The sequence below is a fragment of the Solea senegalensis genome, linkage group LG3, assembly GCF_019176455.1.
Source record: "Solea senegalensis isolate Sse05_10M linkage group LG3, IFAPA_SoseM_1, whole genome shotgun sequence".
Classification (NCBI taxonomy): domain Eukaryota; kingdom Metazoa; phylum Chordata; class Actinopteri; order Pleuronectiformes; family Soleidae; genus Solea; species Solea senegalensis.
The window spans coordinates 22,679,810-22,700,045 of record NC_058023.1 but is presented as its reverse complement, the minus strand read 5'-3'; the positions used below and the strand labels follow the sequence as shown (position 1 = coordinate 22,700,045).

The following is a 20,236-nucleotide window of genomic DNA, read 5'->3' as shown; positions in this document are numbered from 1 at the left end:
CTTGACTTTCACTGCGCTGGACCTGTCTGACTACATCAGGAGCTATTTCAGTTCACTTCCCTGTCAAGCAAAATCCAGGAAACAAGTCGAGTTATTTTAGAAAACGTGCTTTCCGAGTTCATTAAGCTGTTACATGGTGGAGGAAGTGGTTCAGTATCAGTTGATGTGCACCGACGAGCTGTCGCCATACTCTTTGTTGTTTTGCACTTTCTGACACACACAAACTGTGGTTTCGCTCTCTGAAAACTGATGACAATCTCCATGAACACATGAACAGTGTTTATATGTAGGAAAAGGAGTTGGACTTGATGTGTGAAAGTGAAGATGTAACAAGTGTGTATTTATTCACCAGGGAGCTGAAGTCCTGGGCCTGCCAAAGCAGCCCGTCCTCACTGAGTGTGTAGAGAGCTTTCTGTGTCACACAGTCCACAGGTCCTTTGGTAATCTGCTGTGTGAGAGCACTAACCATCAGGAACAGGTGCTGGCCGACACTTTCCTGCGCAGAAAGAGAAAAGGGAACACAGTCAGTCAAATGAGGCACTGAAGCCATGCTGACTCTATGAGTGTGCTGACACTTTGTCTGGTGTCAAGTTGAAGTGGTTTAGCTTAATGACCGTGAATAACCCCACTGACTAATGATAGAAGCTTATGTCTATTGTCATGCTAATGCATCTACTCTCTGCAGAACAGGTAGGTATGTACGTTCATAACCTGCTGGGATGTCACAGAATATCCGGTTAAGAGATGAATAACACATCAAGAAAATAGTCATTCACAACACAGATGAGTGTTTTAGAAGTCATGCACAGTAACAAACGCACTTTTGATGCTTAGTCTGTGTGGGGGTGTGTGAATAATTTGAGTGCAGAAGCGGTTGTTCACTTCTGTAATACAGTGCATTTCCTCTAATACCAATGCAAGCCACAAGTAATAAATAGGCCCGAGTGACAGCGTCGCGCTACACTTGAGAACCACACTGTGAAGCAAGTTGGATCCAGATGAAACTGACAGTTTGATGTCTACTGTGTGAACACTTTTGTTTTTCATTTAGAGATACAAAATTTGGACATTTAACATTTGACTTCAGGATGGTGCAAAAACTCAAAACTCAACCCAACACTTAAACCAAAAGAATAAGGAGGAGTAACTGACGGAGAGAGTAGAAGAGTGGAGTGAGTTGTTGCACTTAGGGATATTCATATTCATATTCATATTCATTGGAACTTTAGTCGATACTGAGCTATTTCACTTGATAAGTGAGAATGTTGACCTGCTGGTGGCACTGGATAAAAACCAATCAAAACAATCAGGGTTAAGAGTTTTGACCAAACCACAGGTTAACACTGAGCGACAGCAAGTCGAGAACAAATATTTAAAGATAAGAGCAACAAACCCGTAGGAAGCCATAAAGGCATATGGACATCCAGTTGGCCAAGAGTTTCTCCACTATAGACTCTGTGCGTCGTAGCAAAAGTTTGGGCTGAGTGTTGCTGTTCTGCTGCATCAGATCCTGCAGCAGAGTCTTCATTATCTCCGTCAGGTACGACAAGTCACCGTGGAGTGCGACTGTTAGTAGAGATGCCAGCGCACACCTGAAACAGAGAAGTGAGAGCATAGGATAAGAACTGCATACAACTCGGCTGCTACTCAGACACGCACTGAGGTTGTAATGTTCGAGTAAAGTGAGTCTCCTCACTTAAATGTTCTGGACAATCTCTTGCTGCATTCTTCATTGTGGATCACAAAAATGGCCTAAAATGTATACTTGAGTAGTTTTTCTCCCACAATAGAGCTATATCACAGTATTACAAAATCCTCCATTTATAAGACTTTATCTTTTTACTGAATTGGATGTGGGGCGCGGCCTCATCACACATATGTTGAAATAATGAGAGGATCATGTTGGCTTATGGCTTATTATGTTATATGGGTGTGTTTATTAACACTCATTTACACTGTAATGAAGTTATACAAGTGGTGTTTTCAACAGCATATCAAGAAAACTGAGCTCAGCTTTTACTAACTGCATAAGGCTCCAGTTTGGGTTATATACAGGAAGACTGACTGAGGCTTGGTTTGTTCTCTCTCTGAACTGAGCTCTGCTGTCCTGATCGATTCTCTGTAGTGTGTGAAGCTGAAGCAGCTGCTGCTCTCTCTCAGAGTCAGTAGTCACAGCTGCATTTATTTTTCATTGGCGTTAAAAAAAAAAAAGCTCCTGTGAGCAAACCGTGCTCAACAAAATCATAACAGAATGATTGACAAGGTACAAGATGACAAGAAGAGAATAAAACAGCGCTCTATAGAAGATTCTTACAAGACTTTAAAAAGACTCACTTGTTCTTGATAGTGAAACTCTTCTGCTCCTCTAGCGCATGAACCATAGAAGTGAGGAAGAGCTGATTGTGGATCAGTCTGGAAAAGCTGTGGCAGCACTCATCAAGCTGAACCTTCACTGTGTCCTGGTCCCATGTGAGATACAAAAATATTCAATACACTAAATGTTACAAAGCTGTGCCTCCTGATCAGTGGCGGTTGCTGGTCTTTGAAACAGGGGAAGCTCATTTCAGGCCCAGTTATTTATAAATACATTTTCACATAAATTCTGCAAACTAGAACAAGGAAACGCGATAATTACGTAAAAGCGAAATGCTATAACATTGTTTTTATTTACGGCGTATATGTGCAAAATGAAAATAAGCTATACTGAGCAAATAACATCTACTGAGGCAGAAAAGGCTCCGCTGTTGTGTATGTTTCTGCAACGCTGTCAGTCAAAAACTGGCTCCTCCTTTCAGACAGTCCCTCTAATCATCATGCAGAAGCCCAGCATCTGTGTCCGCCCACTGCTCCGTTGACTCCCAGAGAAGCTGAGCTTCTGTGGAAGTGACGTTTTTGCTGAAAAAAAAAACTATTCTGTGCCATCCCATAGAGAACAGCTGAAGCTGAGCTAGAAGTTGTTTTAATGTGGAGGCAGCTATGGGAATCAGAAATCACGTCGTCCGCGATAAACAGCTGATTTTGAACAAACTAGTGACATGTTCTAATCGCGTTCTAGTGCACGTTTAGTATTGAAACCTAAACAACACGGTAAATACTTGATGATATATTAGAGGAAGCTGAGTTTCCCTTGTTGTCTTAAAGCAATCGCCACTGATCCTGATGTGAACCACAGCTGCTGTTAAAAGATTACCTGATTTATGTCTTTGATACACAACTTCATCAAAGCTTCACTCTGGGAAACAGTAACAAAAAGGAAACTCTGTTATTCTGGTTTTGATTGGATATTTCACAACATACACTGCATACACTACTGCTTTCTGTGCTGCACCTCAGGAAAAAAGATTCTGGAAGCAAAGTGCTTGTAGTCCAGGAAAGGAATGGCTCCAACATTTTCCATCAGCTCAGCTTTCTCTGTCTGCAGATCAACAAAACCTGTGCAAGACAATAAAGTGACAATGGTTTTATGGACAATGGACCTAAATGATAAAGCAGGCTATACGCATTTGTATGCAATGTCACATAAAAAAGCTAATTTTTCAAGCAAACATCAGTTAGCAGGAGGGTGTGAATATTAAAACAATTTCAAACGATATAATTTATATCTAGTTGGGTTTTTTGACCTCCGCTGACTAGGACAGGCAACGTTTTTAAAACACTCCTCATTTTGATTTACAATCAGCTGCCTCTGTAACAAGTTTTAAAAAGCAAGACCTTTGTATCACCTCCAATGCTTTCTTATCTGTTGATATTGTGTGTCGACTATGTCTGTTTTCCTTTTTTTCTGGGTCTGGGTCTGAAACGTGGTCTGTTTATAATTGACCTGGACTTTACAGTATTAACTGAAAGTAAAATATTAACCATTATCTGCGCTTTATTGTTATAGCAGAGAGAAACACGGTGAGTATTTAAGACTGACCTTGTCTGATGTCATTCCTGATGTCAAGCTCCAGGTTTTCCAGGAGTTGGTTCATCCTAGCCGTGAGCTTCCTCTGTTTGCTTCGGTACATTAACAACCCAACTGACAGACAAAATCCGGACGAGAAGAGAGAAAAAAAAATAGGGTTATCCTATTTAAGTTTGACTTAAAGCCTTGTAAAAGAACATGGTATAAATCACTCAACTCTACTTAATGTACTCACAGACAATAATGCCAATGATCAGCAGAAGAACAAGCACGATCCAGAGGAAGGATAATGAAGTTTGAAGGTGCAGTTTTACAGTCTTGTCTCCATACTTTAGCTGTAAAAAAGATTTTTTTTTTTTGTTTATTACATTTTGTTGATGTCTGCATTTAAAACCCGTAAACGCCTGAGACCCCCCCTTGGATTATTGTGAATAAAGCTACATCCATACTAATGTGTTTTTGTTTTAAACTGGCATTTTAAAACAAAGAATCTTGTATAGATGAGATTCTGATTATACACATACGACGACACAAGACCTTTGCATCTTTATATCCCTCCATTAATGTTTATAATCCATTTATGTCCATCGCTTTTGATTTACTTTTTAACATTAACTCTTTTAATGGAGTAGCAGTGTGGAAGTAGCCTGCCAGACTTACCACCAACTCTTTAAATTCAATGTTCGGTGTTGTTTCAATATCACATTGGATAATGTCAGTCTTGTGTGGGTTGTTGTCCTTCATGATGCAGGGGAATTGTTGTCCTCTGTGAACACCCCATGCTAATAATTCTGCTTTGGTCATCTCCAGTTTGTCTGCCTTTTTCTGCAAAATAAAACACACTCTTATAAGACTAAGAGGATCAGGTGCATTTTTTTTGGCATGACACCTGTATACAAACAGCTAAAATAATAATAAAAAAGAAACAAAAATAAAGACACAAAAAGTAGAGGTTTTTTTTTCTTCTGTGGCTGATTTTTTTTTTAGCTAATTTTCCTTTTTCCCCGCCATCTGATAAAATAGAACAGTTTAACAATAACAAATTAAACACTTAAATTTAACAGTAATGGATACTTTCTACAAACATTTTGTGTCTCCACTGCAGTCTTTTTCAAATAAAAATATAGATATAGATAAACCAAATATGCTTGATGCTTGTGCAACAGTAACGTTCCTCACCTTGATGTAGATGCGCACGATGTCTCCTTTACTGTCGTGTTTGAAGCTGATAAACGTTGGGTCTGGGTAGTAGGTGATGTTCTTGGAGCAGGGCAACGTTTCATTGGCTACTTTCAGATACACTGAGCTGGTAAAAGGTGTCTGAGTGTCTCCAGCTGCAAGTGTGTCGTAGGTGAAATTCTGCAGCAAAATTAAAGGAACATTCTGTGTTATATAGAGAATATTAACTATACATGTTACATGACACAAAGCCAGACGATAACTTAGGATGATATGATGCGACATGTACATGGTCATTGTTGTTGATCTGGTTTATTCGGTATTCTAATATTAAATCATTTAAAACCCTTATTCTCTGTATAGATATGTATGCCCATTTTGTACACCTAATTTGATCATTATATTATAAATGTGTATTCCTTTATTTGTATACAGTTATTTTTTATTGTACATATCTTATTCTTCTGTTATATTGCATTTCATCTCTTATAGCATTCTATAGTTTATATTTAAGAGTCAACGCCATGCTGGTGAAACACAAAAATGTCCCAGTTTTGGAATCAATAAATCAATCACCTATTGCAGAGATGTCAAACTGGTGGCCCGCAGGTCACATGTGGCCCACCACTGAATATCATGTTATAATAATAATGAAAACATGGCCTACAGCCTCCTCTTCCTTTAAACACAGCACATGTGGATGAGGGACCAGTGAGGTGATAGAATATAGAGAGACGATAATACTAAATATGTTTGCAAGCATTCTTTTTTATTATAATAATAATAAAAGGACATTCGGTTGTAATTGTATTATTAAAAGTACTGTATTCAACATTCAATTACAGTACATATATATAAGCTTGTTGGTGTTTTAATTACAGTTGTTCACATTATTGTTTACTTAATTTTAGAATTCAATTCTCTACTAGCTTTATTTTGCATCATAAATATGTTATTATTGCCAAGTAAACATCATTCCATATCAAAACAAGCACAGATATCATCATGAATATCTTAACTGCGATATCATGTTATCATGTTATAATTTACCACTCTTGACCATACTAGATGCACCCATTTAATTTGTGTTGGACACCCCTGACCTATTGTGTAACATATCTATAATAAAATAATGTGACAATGTAATGTAATGTACAATATATGGTAATTCATGTAAGATGGCAACACAGTGGAGCACTGTGCTCATCTGCAGACTCACCTGATATTTGCTCGTTGCATGAACTGGGATTTCCTGCAAGTTGTGACTGTGTCTGATCCCCTCCACAAAGTCCAGGAGAGAGACTGTGAGTGTGATCTTCCTCTTTCCACTACAGGAGACAGTGCAGCAGAGCATTAACGGCAGGAACAAGATATTTTTTTTGTTGTTCTTGTTTTTTTTTTTACAACCACAGCATGTTTTGAGTGCAATCACAGAAAAGCAACTTCAATGTCCAATTGACAATGACTTACCAATGTGTTGGCAAGACTTTTTTCATCTCTTTCTTAGCATTTTAAGTTTTGTGTCGATTGATCTATGACTTGTGGTTTTAAAACCATACGTTTCTTATCTATTGTGTCAGAAGTGTAACAAAGGCAGAAGTGGCACTTTCATCTAAAAAGTGAAGCGGTCGACTGGTAAAAGATGTTGCTGGGGGAAGTTACTTCAGTTCCTCAGTTATTACCACTGTTTCCAAGAATATGTCGCAGCAAAGTCTGCCTCAGAAGCACTGGCAGTAGATTCAAAAATAACGTGCACTTGAAAATAGTTTAATGGCGCTTTTTGTGGTTTTTAGTGTTCAAAGAGCCAACAGAGAGCATTGAAACAGCTTCATCAGTTAGTAGATATATATATAGGATTAATTCTAATTTTAAAGCAATAAAGTGAAACTAAAATATGCACCTTGTGGTTTTCCTTTAATTAAGATCATGTTTCCTTTCTGTAGGCGTCATCTCACGGCCTTTCTGCATTATAAAGATGTCAGTGTTTGTTTATATTCTTTACTATGCCAGTAATGATTTGGTGATGCTTCACTGATGGCAGCATGTTAGCTGTGTCAGGCTTCTTTGGACTGGTGAAACATTTCTGCATCACTATACCTGATTGGAGCTGTCATATTTGCATATGAGCAGCGTTTACACTGTGTTAATAAGTTATTCTTGGGACTTGAAATCATTTATTTTTCCCATCTATGAGTTTTGCACCAACACATCTAAACATACCTCATCCATGTGCTGCTTGGTTCGATGTTGGTGCAGGATGGTGACGAGCTGTAGGTGATTTTAGCACTGCCGTGACACGTTCCGTCTGGGAGGACAGCACATACGTTGACCACACCTTTACTTTCGATGCCGGGAATGTGAAATATCAGACTCTCGCCTGTGTTGTTCCAAACAGGAGCTCTGACACAAGAGCACGGAACAAACCACTTCAGCTTATTCAGTTTAAGACACATCAAGGATGCAGCAGACATGACTACACCATAGCTTTAGACTCACTTTGAGTTGTGCAGTGTTTTTTCTTAATTCTAATTATACTTCTACAAACATCTGTGCCTAAAAATTTGGCACAATCCTATACAGAGCATGAAAATAAGCCCACTTTTTTGTGTTTCACAGTAGACTTGAATTAAATTATTCCTAAACCTGTCAAAACAGCATTAGATAATGTGTCTGACTATCTGCAGCTTTAAGATAGAGCAAAGATGTGACACTGAACTGAAATATTGCCTATGTTTTGCACATTCAGTATGTGTCAACCACAACCAAGACAGAACTCGCACAAGATGTCAATAAATGTGTGTGGAGCAGAGACATAGTTTACACCAACCTCCAGTTTGTGGATTTAGTAAAGAGAAACACATTCACATGTATTGACTGGGCCGTTGCTGAGTGAATGTGTCACTTATATCACAGCCATTATTTGATGAGCATAATCTTAGCCGTGCATGTGCTGACTCACTCTTTTGGATTGCAGTCTGTGTGTCCCTTCATCCTCACTCTGGTCACATCACTGAGGTTATGACCTGACAACACCGCATTGTTTCTGCCGTGGTAAGACACCAAACTGGGAGTGATGGAGGAGATCTCTGGCCCCTGAGGGCAAGAAAAAAAAAAAAAAAAATATTAAAAGAATAATTTTCAATGTTTCTCTTTTGAGTGATGGTTATATCCCAAAAAAGCTGATTCAATTCAATTTAGGACAATGTCCTGAATTCAGCTTCGCAGATTTATGCAACAGAATTTGTGCAAAAATATTTCTACAACAAAAACATCATAAACCAATGCAGTCAACTCTATAATTATTAATAATTCACAGCAGATAATTTTGGACATGAAGTGTTAGCACAAATACAGGTTTTAGCACAAATCTAAATTCTTCAGACACTACACGATTTTTAAATAATATGAAGAATGAGCCGAAATGAATTTTAGTAAGTCACTGTCAATATTAAATGACAAAAAAAAAGCTTCAAACATATTTAATTATATCATCATTATATCTTATTTTATATTGTTATTATTCATAGTGCATTTTATTCATTTTTTTGTATCTTCATTCATGTTGGGTTTACAGTTATACAGGCTCCACCAAGCCTGTGCGCATGTTGTTGTAATAAAGGTATACAAAAAAAAGAAGCTCTGCCACTGGCTATTCTGGGACAGCCTCACCCGCAAAGGAAACACAAATACAACTAAGACAGCTCGCGGCGCAGTGCTGTGACGCATTTTGACGACATCCTGGCTATGAATACACAGTTAAAGCATGCAGTCTTGACTACTGAGACACGGCTTGTGTGTGTGTGTGTGTGTGTGTGTGGGAAAGTCGAGGGTTTGGACTCACAGTGAAGTTCATCGTTGACACCGTCATTTGGCAAACACTGTCCTGCAGGAGGAAGAAACAGAAGAAAACGGCTCGTATTAGTTATATTCCAACACGTATGATGCTTGGCCTATATTATGATCGCAATTTGATTTCTGGTATGACGTTTAAAGTCCAGTCTTCAGTTCAAAGTTGACTGTGTTTATAGGTTTAAAACGTTTAAAAGGAGACTCACCACATGAGATACATCAAAATGTCAAAATGTTAACTCTTGTACTTTAATGCAAGAATACAAACTAAAACATATGAATTATTGGCATTTTTATATCCATTTATTTAAAATTTGAATTGAAAATTTTATTAATTAATTAAATCTTTTATGAGCTGCTAAATGAATTGTTTCAAAATGTGTTTTTCATTAAAAATTACTAACTATGAATTGAAAATTAGACATTTTGCTTGAATATGCAAATAACTTAACACACTTAACTCCTTTTCTGTGATAGATATGCCATATTTGTACAAATGTTTTCATATGAATGTTGTACACAACATGAATGAATAATGGAAGAGCTCATTGTATAAATAAAAATGTGCATAATTACATTTGTGACTCCTTGATTTGCCCAAGAACACATGTTATTGCTCCAGCCACATCCAGCCCTGATACACTGCTGACACCTGAGGAGAACACAAATCATATCACGTATCATGGACACTGTAACACAAAATAAATAGATTTTTCTGACATGACATTACTAAAATATTAGTTCATTTGTTTGGAAACATCAGTGATCTTACAGCAAAGGTCCTCTGATGTCAGAGCAGTTGGTTAGTGTCAGGTGTTCCAATATCTCCGTCTTCCCGAGTTTGATGCCTACGTAGACTTCCAGACCTGGCATGTAAATAATACAATATTATTAATTGGCAATGGTTTGAATGTATGACATTTGTTTGTTTTTAAAAGTTATAAATGGTGGTTTTAAACTTAGTTGCACCAAAACCTTTGTTTTATAGTTTGGCATCTTTAGGTTTCAAAGTCACATTCCTACTATTCAAATGTCTTTGTCTATGTTGTTGCTGTGCATTTCACTATATTTTACTGTAAATAAGAGTGATCCCCTCAATGATTTCTCATTATGATTAATATGAAAATAATAATAATTTTAGAAGATGCTGAGCTTCCCCTGCTATCTTAGAGCAATCACCACTGATATGACAATGTTAAGGTCTTTGTTTGTCAGGTATTTCACTCAAAAAGTACCAACCTTCCTCAGGAAGTATGGTATTTGTGAGGGTGCAGGTGCATTGTGGGAACTGCGGCGGAGGATCTATCCCATCACAAAGCACACCGGATCTTGCCAAAAAAGCACAGGTGAAAGTAGACTGTGCCCTGTGGCCTGCGGTCAGGTGTGTCCAGATGTTCAGCGTGATCTAAAAATAAAAAGGTGGTGAAGTGAGCATTTAAAGGACTAAAGAGTGACGCAGTTAAAACCTCGTGCTTCATCTCTACCTGGCCTTTTGGCGCCTTCTCAACACTGTAGGTAACCATTTTCTCTTGGTAATCTTCGGGAATGGACAACCAGTCAGAATCTTTACAGTCGTCTTCAAATTTGCAACTAGGAGAATAAAAGTATGTTATAATAACCAAGTTTGTAGTTGTTTAAAGACGATGTCAGACGCAGACGTTTCCCTCACCTTCCCTCAGAGCCGCACCAGACACAGTGAGGATCCTGTGCAGACCAACACTCGTGCATATTTCTGTATGTGCTGCATTTTGACATAGGTACACGCCTCAACTAGAACAAAACACAAGCTGCTCAAAACCATTGATTGTTCAACACAGACTCACACGGGTATGTTTGTACACATACTGTACAATGAACTCACCTGGTTTGTCAGTGGCACATAAATATGTCTATGATCTACTTGATCCAGAAGCATTTTAGGAAGCACTGGACGATCGTCACTGGCTCTGTAGAGAACGATGGGACAGGAGGCGTGATAGTTGTTGTCCACAGCAAGCTGAAAACAAGAATGAAGCTGCGCTTATGTTTCTGAGATATTTTTTTGTTTCATATACATGGGTGGACTAAACAACAGGAGCTTCAGTGATCAAAACAAAAAAAAGACTAATATAGAAAAATGTGTCAAATTGTTTTTATTTTTTGTCACTGGCACTTGGGGATTCTCTTTTGCAAATAGTTTGAATGTTATGAAATGGGTTGGAACAAACTTTCTGGGAATGAGCAGTGTTAATGTTTGTTGATTACGCAAGTAATAAAATTAGTTTGCGTAAAGAATTTAAAGTAAAGAGGCTCATGTCCAAGCTATTAAAGTCTTAATTGAATCTGTCGACTCAAACCTGAAGTCATTCTATTTGTTTTTGGACAAGATTTTACCAGGACAGATTGAGTGTACAGACTATTATTTCAACCTCAGTTTGATGATCTGTAGCACCATTGTATCAGGTAAGCGGTGTTTCTACCTCGGTTTTTAATCGTTTTAGAGAAAAATTGAGCTACATCATGCTTCAGATTGCTACAAGGTTGCAGACTCAATTTTGGTTTTCATCTGTACACAATAATAACATACAAAATATAACCAGACCTTTTACTACTACTATTGTACTTGATTTACCAGCATTTTCACAGTAAGCTCTACTCAAAATCAAATTTGGACCCTGGAGATTTGGATCAATCTTAAAGGACTGTTATTAACAATTCAACTAAAGTTTAGAACAGTATAAAATATCACCAGACTTCTGTAATTACAAGATTATCACACTATAACACTGTATTCTGCTCTTTATTTTCAGAGACGGTGTGGAGCTTGCAGCTGATGTCGTGTTACGTTTGTGGTTCACTCTTTGTGGAAGACAAGCCACGAGCTAATGACAACAACCATTATGGTTGTTGAAGAAAAACCTTCATCCACTGTTGCTTTCAGACCTAATGATTGCAAATTGTTGTGTTTGACGCCACAAACAACTCACACCATCACAGAAAAAAGAAATGCATTATGTCGAAATCATGCTGGCAACACACCATGTCCACATCATGTAACTTCCCTCATGCTGCCTTACTTGGCCATTATCAAGTTAACAGGATATGTTGCAATCATATGTTGTGGTCACTCTTTACCCTTTATTCAACAGTTTTTGAGCATTTCTAGGTTTTCGCCATGTGTTCCTCTCCTCTGCAGGTCACATGACCTCTCATTCACCCGCACATCTGTATGATTTCACTGGCATGTCAGAAAATGTTGATTGGTGTTGCCCAAACGTTGACAAAAATTATTCAGTTTTCAATGATTTCTTCGTTAAATGGAGCAAATGAACCACAAAATGCTCACATTTAAGCAACAGAGAAATTTGAAAACGTATTTTTGCTCAAGAAAAAAAAACAGTGACAAATAATTTATTATTTGATTAATCGTCGCAAATGTAGCACCAGCAGCAATTTCCTATGCTACAAAGAAACCAAAACAAAAGAGCAATTTGCAATCTTAAGCAAATGCAAAATCTACTTCTTTTGTGTCAATATACTCCTCATATTATACAAGGGGAACAACATTTTTTTAAAATCCAGAATTTAGTTGCATATCACCACCAAAACGTAATATTTGTTTTCCTTAAACCAAGACCTACATTCCCAGATAATTTAATCCAAATCTCTCCATCTCCTCTCACATTTTTTTTATATTTTCAGTATTTTAATAATCTGTGGATGAACCTAACAATCAACTACTACTACTTCAGTTACTCCCTGAAGTGCTTGCTGACTTGTGATGAATTCTGTAATCATGTGAGTGTGCATGTATAGGTGTCCAGATATCAGCAGCTTTATCAGATAGATGAAGGGAAAAGTGAATGGTGTGATGTAGAAGTGGCAGGGTAAATAAAAAAGGGACCCACAGGAAACTGATCATTGTCGTGTCAGAGTAATTCGATACATGGTGCAATATTTCACAGGCCTTATTAGATAAGAGTAGAGTCAGTGCTTCTGCACTTACTCAGATCATATAGAACAACAATATGGATCAAATTCAATTATCTAATGGATCCACTCCAAAGATAAGGATAATGGCAGCATTTTAGAGCAGCGTTCTTGGCAAATTATTGCGACAAAGCAAGAAGTGTCTTCCTGAATGGCAATCTCACTCTGTTTGCAATGTCACAACAACGTCTGACAACGTTCCCACATTAATGTGACATTACAGGCCCGTTAAGACCTGGTATAGACACTCATCCTCAGTGATCCCATCATATGAGATGTTGATTTACATGGCATTCATTAAATTACACACGTCATATTTGTTTGACTGTATGGATGTGTCTGATGTCAGCGTGTTTGTTAGTATCAATGTGTCTGTGCTTCTGAGCGAGCGAAACAAAGACCCACTCACGCTGCTGTAACATTAAATAACATTTTAACCTGTAAAATAAAGAAATCATATGACAACGTATGGGTGATTACACACCTTAATGAGCTGCCCATCTCTTGTACCGATGAAGAAAACAATCCAGGTCTTGTGCCTCACAGCCAGCACAGAGGTCATGTTGTTCTGCCTGAAGATCACTGCCACTGGCTCCCGAGTGACTGGGATCTACAGAAGAGCAGAACCTTCAAGAAGGGATACTTGAAATAATTCTTAAAGCTTGCCAGATATACATTAATTATTAGTTGTTGTTATTATTATTAATTTAGGATCATGCCTGCCTTCTAATTGACCTTTTTATGCTCAGCTGTTTACAAAAAATGTATAATAATCTTTGTTTTGGATTTTATGGATGATTCGATATGATACACAGTATCGTCCAATAATGGTCAACGATTACTATTTGGATATCTGAATTAGAAGAGCGTTAAATCCCATATGATCATTTAAGCCTAAATATCACATAAACGCTTCACTTAGCACGAGTGAAGATATTGACAATTGAAGGTGTAAAACTAGGTTAGGAGGTGAAGGACACTGCATTTAAGGACTCTATAAACAGCTACCCAGCCTAAATATCTTGTCAGTTCGGAACTGGAGAAACGTCTTGAGAGGAAAAAAGTCTTCAACTTAACTTAAGTCAAGTTCCCTAACATTGGAGGTACAATGGCCTGGGTGACCATCACAGACACTAAATGAAATTAAATGCATGCCAACAACAATGTTGTCTATTAAAGCTTCATACTTTCAAATCAACCGTAGAGTCTGTTGAGCCGAAGAAGAATTCTGGATCTCTATTAGGTGTCCCCGTGAGATCAGGACTGATGTCAAACACCACCAGCTCGGTGTTGCTCCGTGATGCGTCCGCACTGAATATTCCGCTCCACAGCACCTTCAGAGACGCGCCCGGGATCACAGAGGAGGCCACGAGTTTGGGGTCTCCCCCACCAGAGTCAGTGATCTTGAGAGTCACACCCCGCAGCGATTTGAGAGTGTCGGTCTTTCCGAATTTGCCCTCGAGCCAAAGCAGACGCACATTGTTCTTCCTCCCTGTCAGGCGTGTGTTGGAGAGCAGATATATGATCGAATTTATCTGAAATGCGTCCACAAACTCCACCACGTCGGCTTTGTGTCCGAGGGTAGGAGTGCCATGGTTATCAACGAAAGAAAAAATGCCTCTTGCGTGTTTTTTATCCGCGTCTTGGATGTTAACAGTACGTGAGTCAGAAGTGCAGTTTTTCTTCAAGGATTTACTTTGATGTATCGCGCTCAGAATGTAAGTGTTGCTTTCGGTTGGATTCTTCAAAGTTATCAGAACTGCGACGGACGCTGTGTCGCCATGCTCCCAACTCAGTGATCCCGCCTGGATGGTCTCATTGTGAGTGCTATTGGAGATGTTGCTCAGCTCCAGAACCTCACAGTGTCCGCACCTGTTGTCTGTCACTCCGCAGCTGATCAAAACGTTGTCCTTCACGACCGGCAATAAGACGTTGATTCTGAAATTCGCTTTCCACGGTGCAGTCTCAGAAACCCGGTTAAACACGGAACCCTGCGACCCCTGGTTTGAGCCAGTAAAGACCCCTCTCTGGCTCACATTCTGGACCAGAGTCAGGTCATGGCTCAGCTTGTACAGCACCTCGTTTGTAGCCACGAACACCGCGTCGTTGGCCACGGCGTACTGGCGGATATCGGCGCCAAAGGTGAAGCCTCCATCCTTCCTGAAACAACAACACAGTTCTCCACAGAGAAGAAAGAAGAGCAGCGCAGGCAGCAGGATCATTGTGCAGCAGTGATGATAAGAGACACTCAGACACGGACAGCCTGCATGACTCCTTACAGTCCGCTCCGCTGTCACCAGAGCCGTGCGTAAAAGCGCAGCGAGCCCCAGTAGAAAAGAGAAGTACTGAGAGTGGGAGGAGGCGCGCTTCGAAAGTGAGAACTAAGAGTGAAACAATGACTGCATCATTACCGTTTTCACCCAGCTCAATGTTAACTATGTTTTCAAAACAACTAACGGGGTCTGATCACATGATTGACATGAATGCGCTCCTGACGATGGCAAGGTTTTGATGCATTCACTTGTTCACACTGTTAATGAGTATCCATCTCAAGAAGAACCACAAAGCAGTGCTACAATACGACGGGGATAAACCGGATCCTATTCATCTACAACACAGTAGGAGGCAGAAGGGAGTTGGCACTGGGGTCGCTGAGACCTCTCTCTCTCTCTCTGCACAGGAATCAATCTCCGATGAAAACGAATGGAGAATCAAAACTAAAACAATGTCAACTGAAAATCTCATCCAACAGCAAAGATTATAGCTTGAGCTCATCCTGCTTCTGTGTAATTATCAGTAAACAACTAATGGAGCAGACAGCTACTTCTGGGAATGTTCCATGAAAGGTAGTCTTTGGTTGCACATTGGGTTCCCAGAACATTCCCCTAATGTTACTTCTGTCACAACCTTTGTAGAACACTCTATTTGGTTGCATTAACATATATGACAGCATTTGGTACATGATTTTATTAATTTAAACAGTCTATACATTAGTACTCATGCTTGCAGTCATTGAACATGCAAACTTGATTGGATTTAAAATGTTTTATATCGATAAAATCACGTAGAAATAGAGATGTTTACTTATTTGAAATAAAAACAACAAACGCAATTAAAATATGAGGTCCTGAGGCCCCACTCCATCAATCTTTGTCAGATGGCTGAAAAAGTTGAACAAGAAACACAAGTTATATTTAGAATGAACATGCAAAAGTATACAAAAGTAAGACAAAGCACCCTACTAACAACCCCGGTTTTTGTAATCACAAAAACTGACTGTTAAATTTCACATTCATTTGATTAGTGTGAACATATAATCACCAACACAGCAAATAGAGGGATAATTTCAATTTGTTACCTTTGTCTGTGTGGGGCAAATGTGAGTGTTTTCCCAAACAGGTCTTTTATTTCTGCTGCAGTGAGTGAATGAAAGTTTTTCTGACAGGCCTCTAGAGCAGAGGTCAACGTGTAGACCTGCTTACAAATCAAATGAAAACTTAATCTGCCAAGCATAATAACGACGTGGACAACAAAATAACCTATATAGGGACAGGTCTTGGTCTTTCTCCCCTCAGGCGATATTGTGACAGAACATCATTAGTAGCTACTTCTGTTCTGTCCACCCATGGCCACGAGGAGATCAGTGAAGTTATACAAATTCATGTTTGAAGACACAAGTATGACTATATATATGATGAATACAGATTATGGCAACTTTATTACCATTTTGGTCCAATGTCGCAAGTTCGAATCCCACCTCACCCAAATGTAACATCCTGAATTTCGTTCATAATACTTTGCTACAATGTGTTTATGCTTCAAGGGGATTACATTTAGCATTTAAATTGTGAGGAAACAATAAAACCTTAATGATGATACTGAGATAACAGACCTTCATTTACGACCACTTCATTTATTGTTATTAAACGTTAATATAATAATACTGCCTTTACATGGTGGTTTTGGCAAAGATTGGAGTGGATCTTGTGACCACGTGGCCCAAAAACCTGCGTGGTCAAAAATATATTGCACCCATAGTGGTAAGCACTACCATAGAGAATGCATTGGAAAAGTTAAGGAAGTTAAGGACTACTATACCCGCGCAGGTGAGGACGAAGTGAAGTATAATAAATGAATCCCTCCGTTGTTCATATGTACAAAGTAAAATGTTAATGAAGCTGGGTGAAATACTAACATTATAACCCACTGGACAACAAGCTGTGTTCGGATTATTTTATTTCCCAGTGGTCCGATCATAGAGATTTACTCCGTGAAGTAGTCATTTCTTTCAGCGTGATGGTAAGTTTAGAGCTGTGATGGAGCGTAGCCTACCCTCCCAGCCAGAGCCCGGATAGCTCAGTCGGTAGAGCATCAGACTTTTAATCTGAGGGTCCAGGGTTCAAGTCCCTGTTCGGGCGGAAGTTTTTTTTTTGCCGTGGAATCACGGAAGTTACGATCTGCTGTGAAAATGGACGTCGTACCAATAATAATGACGACTTTCGCCCACTTTAGTTGGCGTTAATATATTGCACGGATGTACGAACATTCTTGAAGTTTGTATTTTCTTCCAGAAATAGTCATAAACATTATTTTTTCAACCGTTACACAAAGACATAATTGCAGACATCTGTAAAACGTGTAAGTGCACTTTGATAAGTTTGTTTACAAGCTAATTTGTTTTTTTTTAACATTATGTTAAGAAAACGTGCATAAAAAATGTGTTATTAATGTGGCAGATTACAAATGTACTGAATCTGTACTGAACGGCACCTGAAGTGACTACTATTTTGTCATGTCCTGCACAGATGTTCATATTGGAGATATTTGTTGTCAAATATAATACGTTGTTTCTTAATGTTTTATAACTTATTGACCCTCTTTGCTTATTTTGCTTGCAGCTAAAGGTTTATTGATCCTGATACGTATTTAATATTTTCTTGTAATATTAAGTTTCTTTGCTATCTTCTTTTCAACAGTAAAACATATTCTAATGTCTTCTGATGTGTACTGTAGTGTGTACTGTCTATTCATTAGCCTCCACACTGTCTGATGCATCTACAACAGATGCTGCTTCCTCTCTGCTGTGTCCTCCCTGCCTGCCTGCCTGTCTCTTCCGAGGATGACACATAGGTATGTACATACAAAAGTCTATATATATATGAAGAAATATAATCTTGTTTCTGCATGTTTATCCCACCTCGCTCTAAAAATGTGTTCTTTTGTCTGTTGTGTATTAGGCTGTAGACTACTCTGGCATGCCAAGCCTGGACCGAGTTGACAGCTTGGCAGTGTCAGTTTTCATTGCTGTCGTACATGTGGTTTTCTGTCATCGTTCGGTTCAGGTGAGCTCTGTGGCAAAATCTGCTGGGGAATGTTGAAAAGGGGGACTGGCACAGTGTCCAGATGGGATCTCATCCTGGTGGACACAAGCCAACCACTTTATATAATAAAAAAACCAACTTAAGACTCGCTGAGGAAATAAAGACAAACATCCACTGATTAGTTACACAAACAGACAAACAAAAACAGACAAACATAGCCAAATACACCACCTCCTTGTTAGAGGTAACAACAATGACAACAGTGTCTGAGAAATACTCTAGTTTATAAGCGAATTTGTATACATACAGTATATAAATATAAAAATTAAATATAATTTTAAATATAAAATTAAATATAAATTAATTTGAGCTTTAAATATATTAAACTAAAAGTAACTAAAAGTGACTAAAATGACTAAAGTGACTATTTACTTCAACTGCCCTGCAAACTGTTATTTCAAAAAGAAAACCCCCCAGATATGACTGGAAATATGACTACACTAGTGTAAGGACAAAAAATGATAACATAATAGGCCACACACCCTATATATTTTTCAAGAATTTCATTTCAAATGTTAAGAGGTTATTAAGTCCAGTTTTTTATGTATTGTATATGTATTGTTCTGTGTAGCAGTGTAGCTCACAAAATAATATCTGTGCTCCAGCTTCTGTGATGAGAAGTAGCACATACAGAGACGTGTGCTCTCTCCTTTTGGCCACAGGGTGGAGTATCTGCTAAAGTAAACACTGCTTTTCCTTTGTTTTTGATTGACAGGTAAGTGGCAGGTGAACTCCATGGGAGACGTGCTTGTTCCTCCCGGTTCTGTAGCGATTGCAGTGCGCCAGATTAATTTATACTATAATTCTTTTTCAGCGTGAGAAATACAATGTGTGGCGGGAGTGCGTGACAAAAGACCGAAAAGCGTGACTGTCACGCTCAAAGCGTGAGACTTGAGAGCCCTGGTACTGTGGCCTCCTGTCGCTCATGTCCTGGTCGACCAGCAGGTTGCAGGTAGCGTTTACAAGCCGATATAGTGACAGCGGGGACGGTCAATCATATGTACATTCGCAGGAAACTGCCAGAGCCAATCGGAGAGCGATAGTTAGGTTAAAGGCGGGACTTCTAGCAGAGACCATCTTTACCTTGAAACTGTTGAGCTTTCTCTGCGGGAGTCTGTGCTTTCACTTTCTGCCACTAGGGGTCAGTGCCGCCCTGGTTATAGACATGCAGAGGCATGCAGCACCAGTCAGCTCACAGTGACGAGGCTCGGGAACTCCATCAGCTCCGCTCCATATATTTCCACTGACCCTCGGTTTCAGAGATTCATTCATCTCCGTCAGAGTTGCTGTTCAGTCCATTCACCACCGCCTCCCTCTCTGTCTGTGCATCCAGCTGACCGTCTCTCACTCTCTGTGTGTTTTCATCCTGCGCTGCGTCCACATTCACACACACACCTGACGTCTTTTTTTTTACCCCAAACCAGCGGACCTGACAACTTTTGCTTTTTTCTAACCGAATCTCCTGGTCAGTGTTTGAACATCGGGACAACAACACTGCTTTCAGCGGGTGCTGCTTTCCGGTGAGTCTTGCATGCAAAGGTGCGTCTCTGCGACACTGACGTGTGGAAGATGTTACATCTTTTCCTGACTAAAGTGAAATCTGTAGGTACTGTAGATGACTTGACACTACTCTGATTCTTCTACGATGGAGATTTCTGCCATTACACATGGTTGTTATGTTTATGTTTCACACAAGGGCTGTAACAACTAACTGATTCATAATCTAAAACGATTTAAATAATTGATTTAAAAAGAATTCTACAATGTCAGCTTCCTAAATGTGAACATGTTCTGGCTTCTTTGCTGCTCTGTGACAGTAAACTGAATATCTTTGGTTTGTTAAGATACTTGACACCATGTCATTATTTTAAGGTTTGGGAAACACCTATTGACATTTTTCACCATTCACAATTTACAGATTAACAGAGAAAATGATTAAACAGTTAATATTAAG

The 20,236-nt window shown here is 39.0% G+C and overlaps 2 protein-coding genes and 1 non-coding gene across 4 annotated transcripts in view; 2 read left to right on the top strand and 1 right to left on the bottom strand.

The window, feature by feature from the left end:
* Window positions 1–156: 156 nt before the first annotated feature.
* On the bottom strand, window positions 157–15,254 carry LOC122766229 (plexin-C1-like). Its single transcript, XM_044020920.1, has 22 exons — window positions 14,089–15,254; window positions 13,386–13,511; window positions 10,794–10,928; window positions 10,602–10,702; window positions 10,417–10,522; window positions 10,172–10,337; window positions 9,705–9,798; window positions 9,509–9,584; window positions 8,925–8,966; window positions 8,043–8,176; window positions 7,304–7,483; window positions 6,303–6,411; window positions 5,084–5,263; window positions 4,565–4,729; window positions 4,140–4,239; window positions 3,917–4,018; window positions 3,329–3,432; window positions 3,191–3,232; window positions 2,335–2,459; window positions 1,394–1,592; window positions 350–496; window positions 157–246 (listed from the first exon to the last, which is right to left on the bottom strand). The coding sequence occupies exons 1-22, from the start codon at window positions 15,121–15,123 to the stop codon at window positions 157–159; spliced, it is 3,558 nt and encodes a 1,185-aa protein (XP_043876855.1). The 5' UTR covers window positions 15,124–15,254.
* A 1,992-nt stretch (window positions 15,255–17,246) lies between these two features.
* trnak-uuu lies at window positions 17,247–17,319 on the top strand. Its single transcript has one exon. It is a non-coding gene; the product is annotated as a tRNA-Lys (tRNA).
* Window positions 17,320–19,527: 2,208 nt separating this feature from the next.
* rerg (RAS-like, estrogen-regulated, growth inhibitor) overlaps window positions 19,528–20,236 on the top strand; it is a 28,223-nt gene continuing 27,514 nt past the window's right edge. Inside the window, exon 1 of one of the 2 annotated variants that reach the window (XM_044020259.1) lies at window positions 19,528–19,802. The gene's annotated coding sequence lies outside the window, so the exon portion shown is untranslated. Of the gene's footprint in view, window positions 19,822–20,236 lie in introns of both variants that reach the window. The other variant, XM_044020260.1, reaches the window with a different exon arrangement.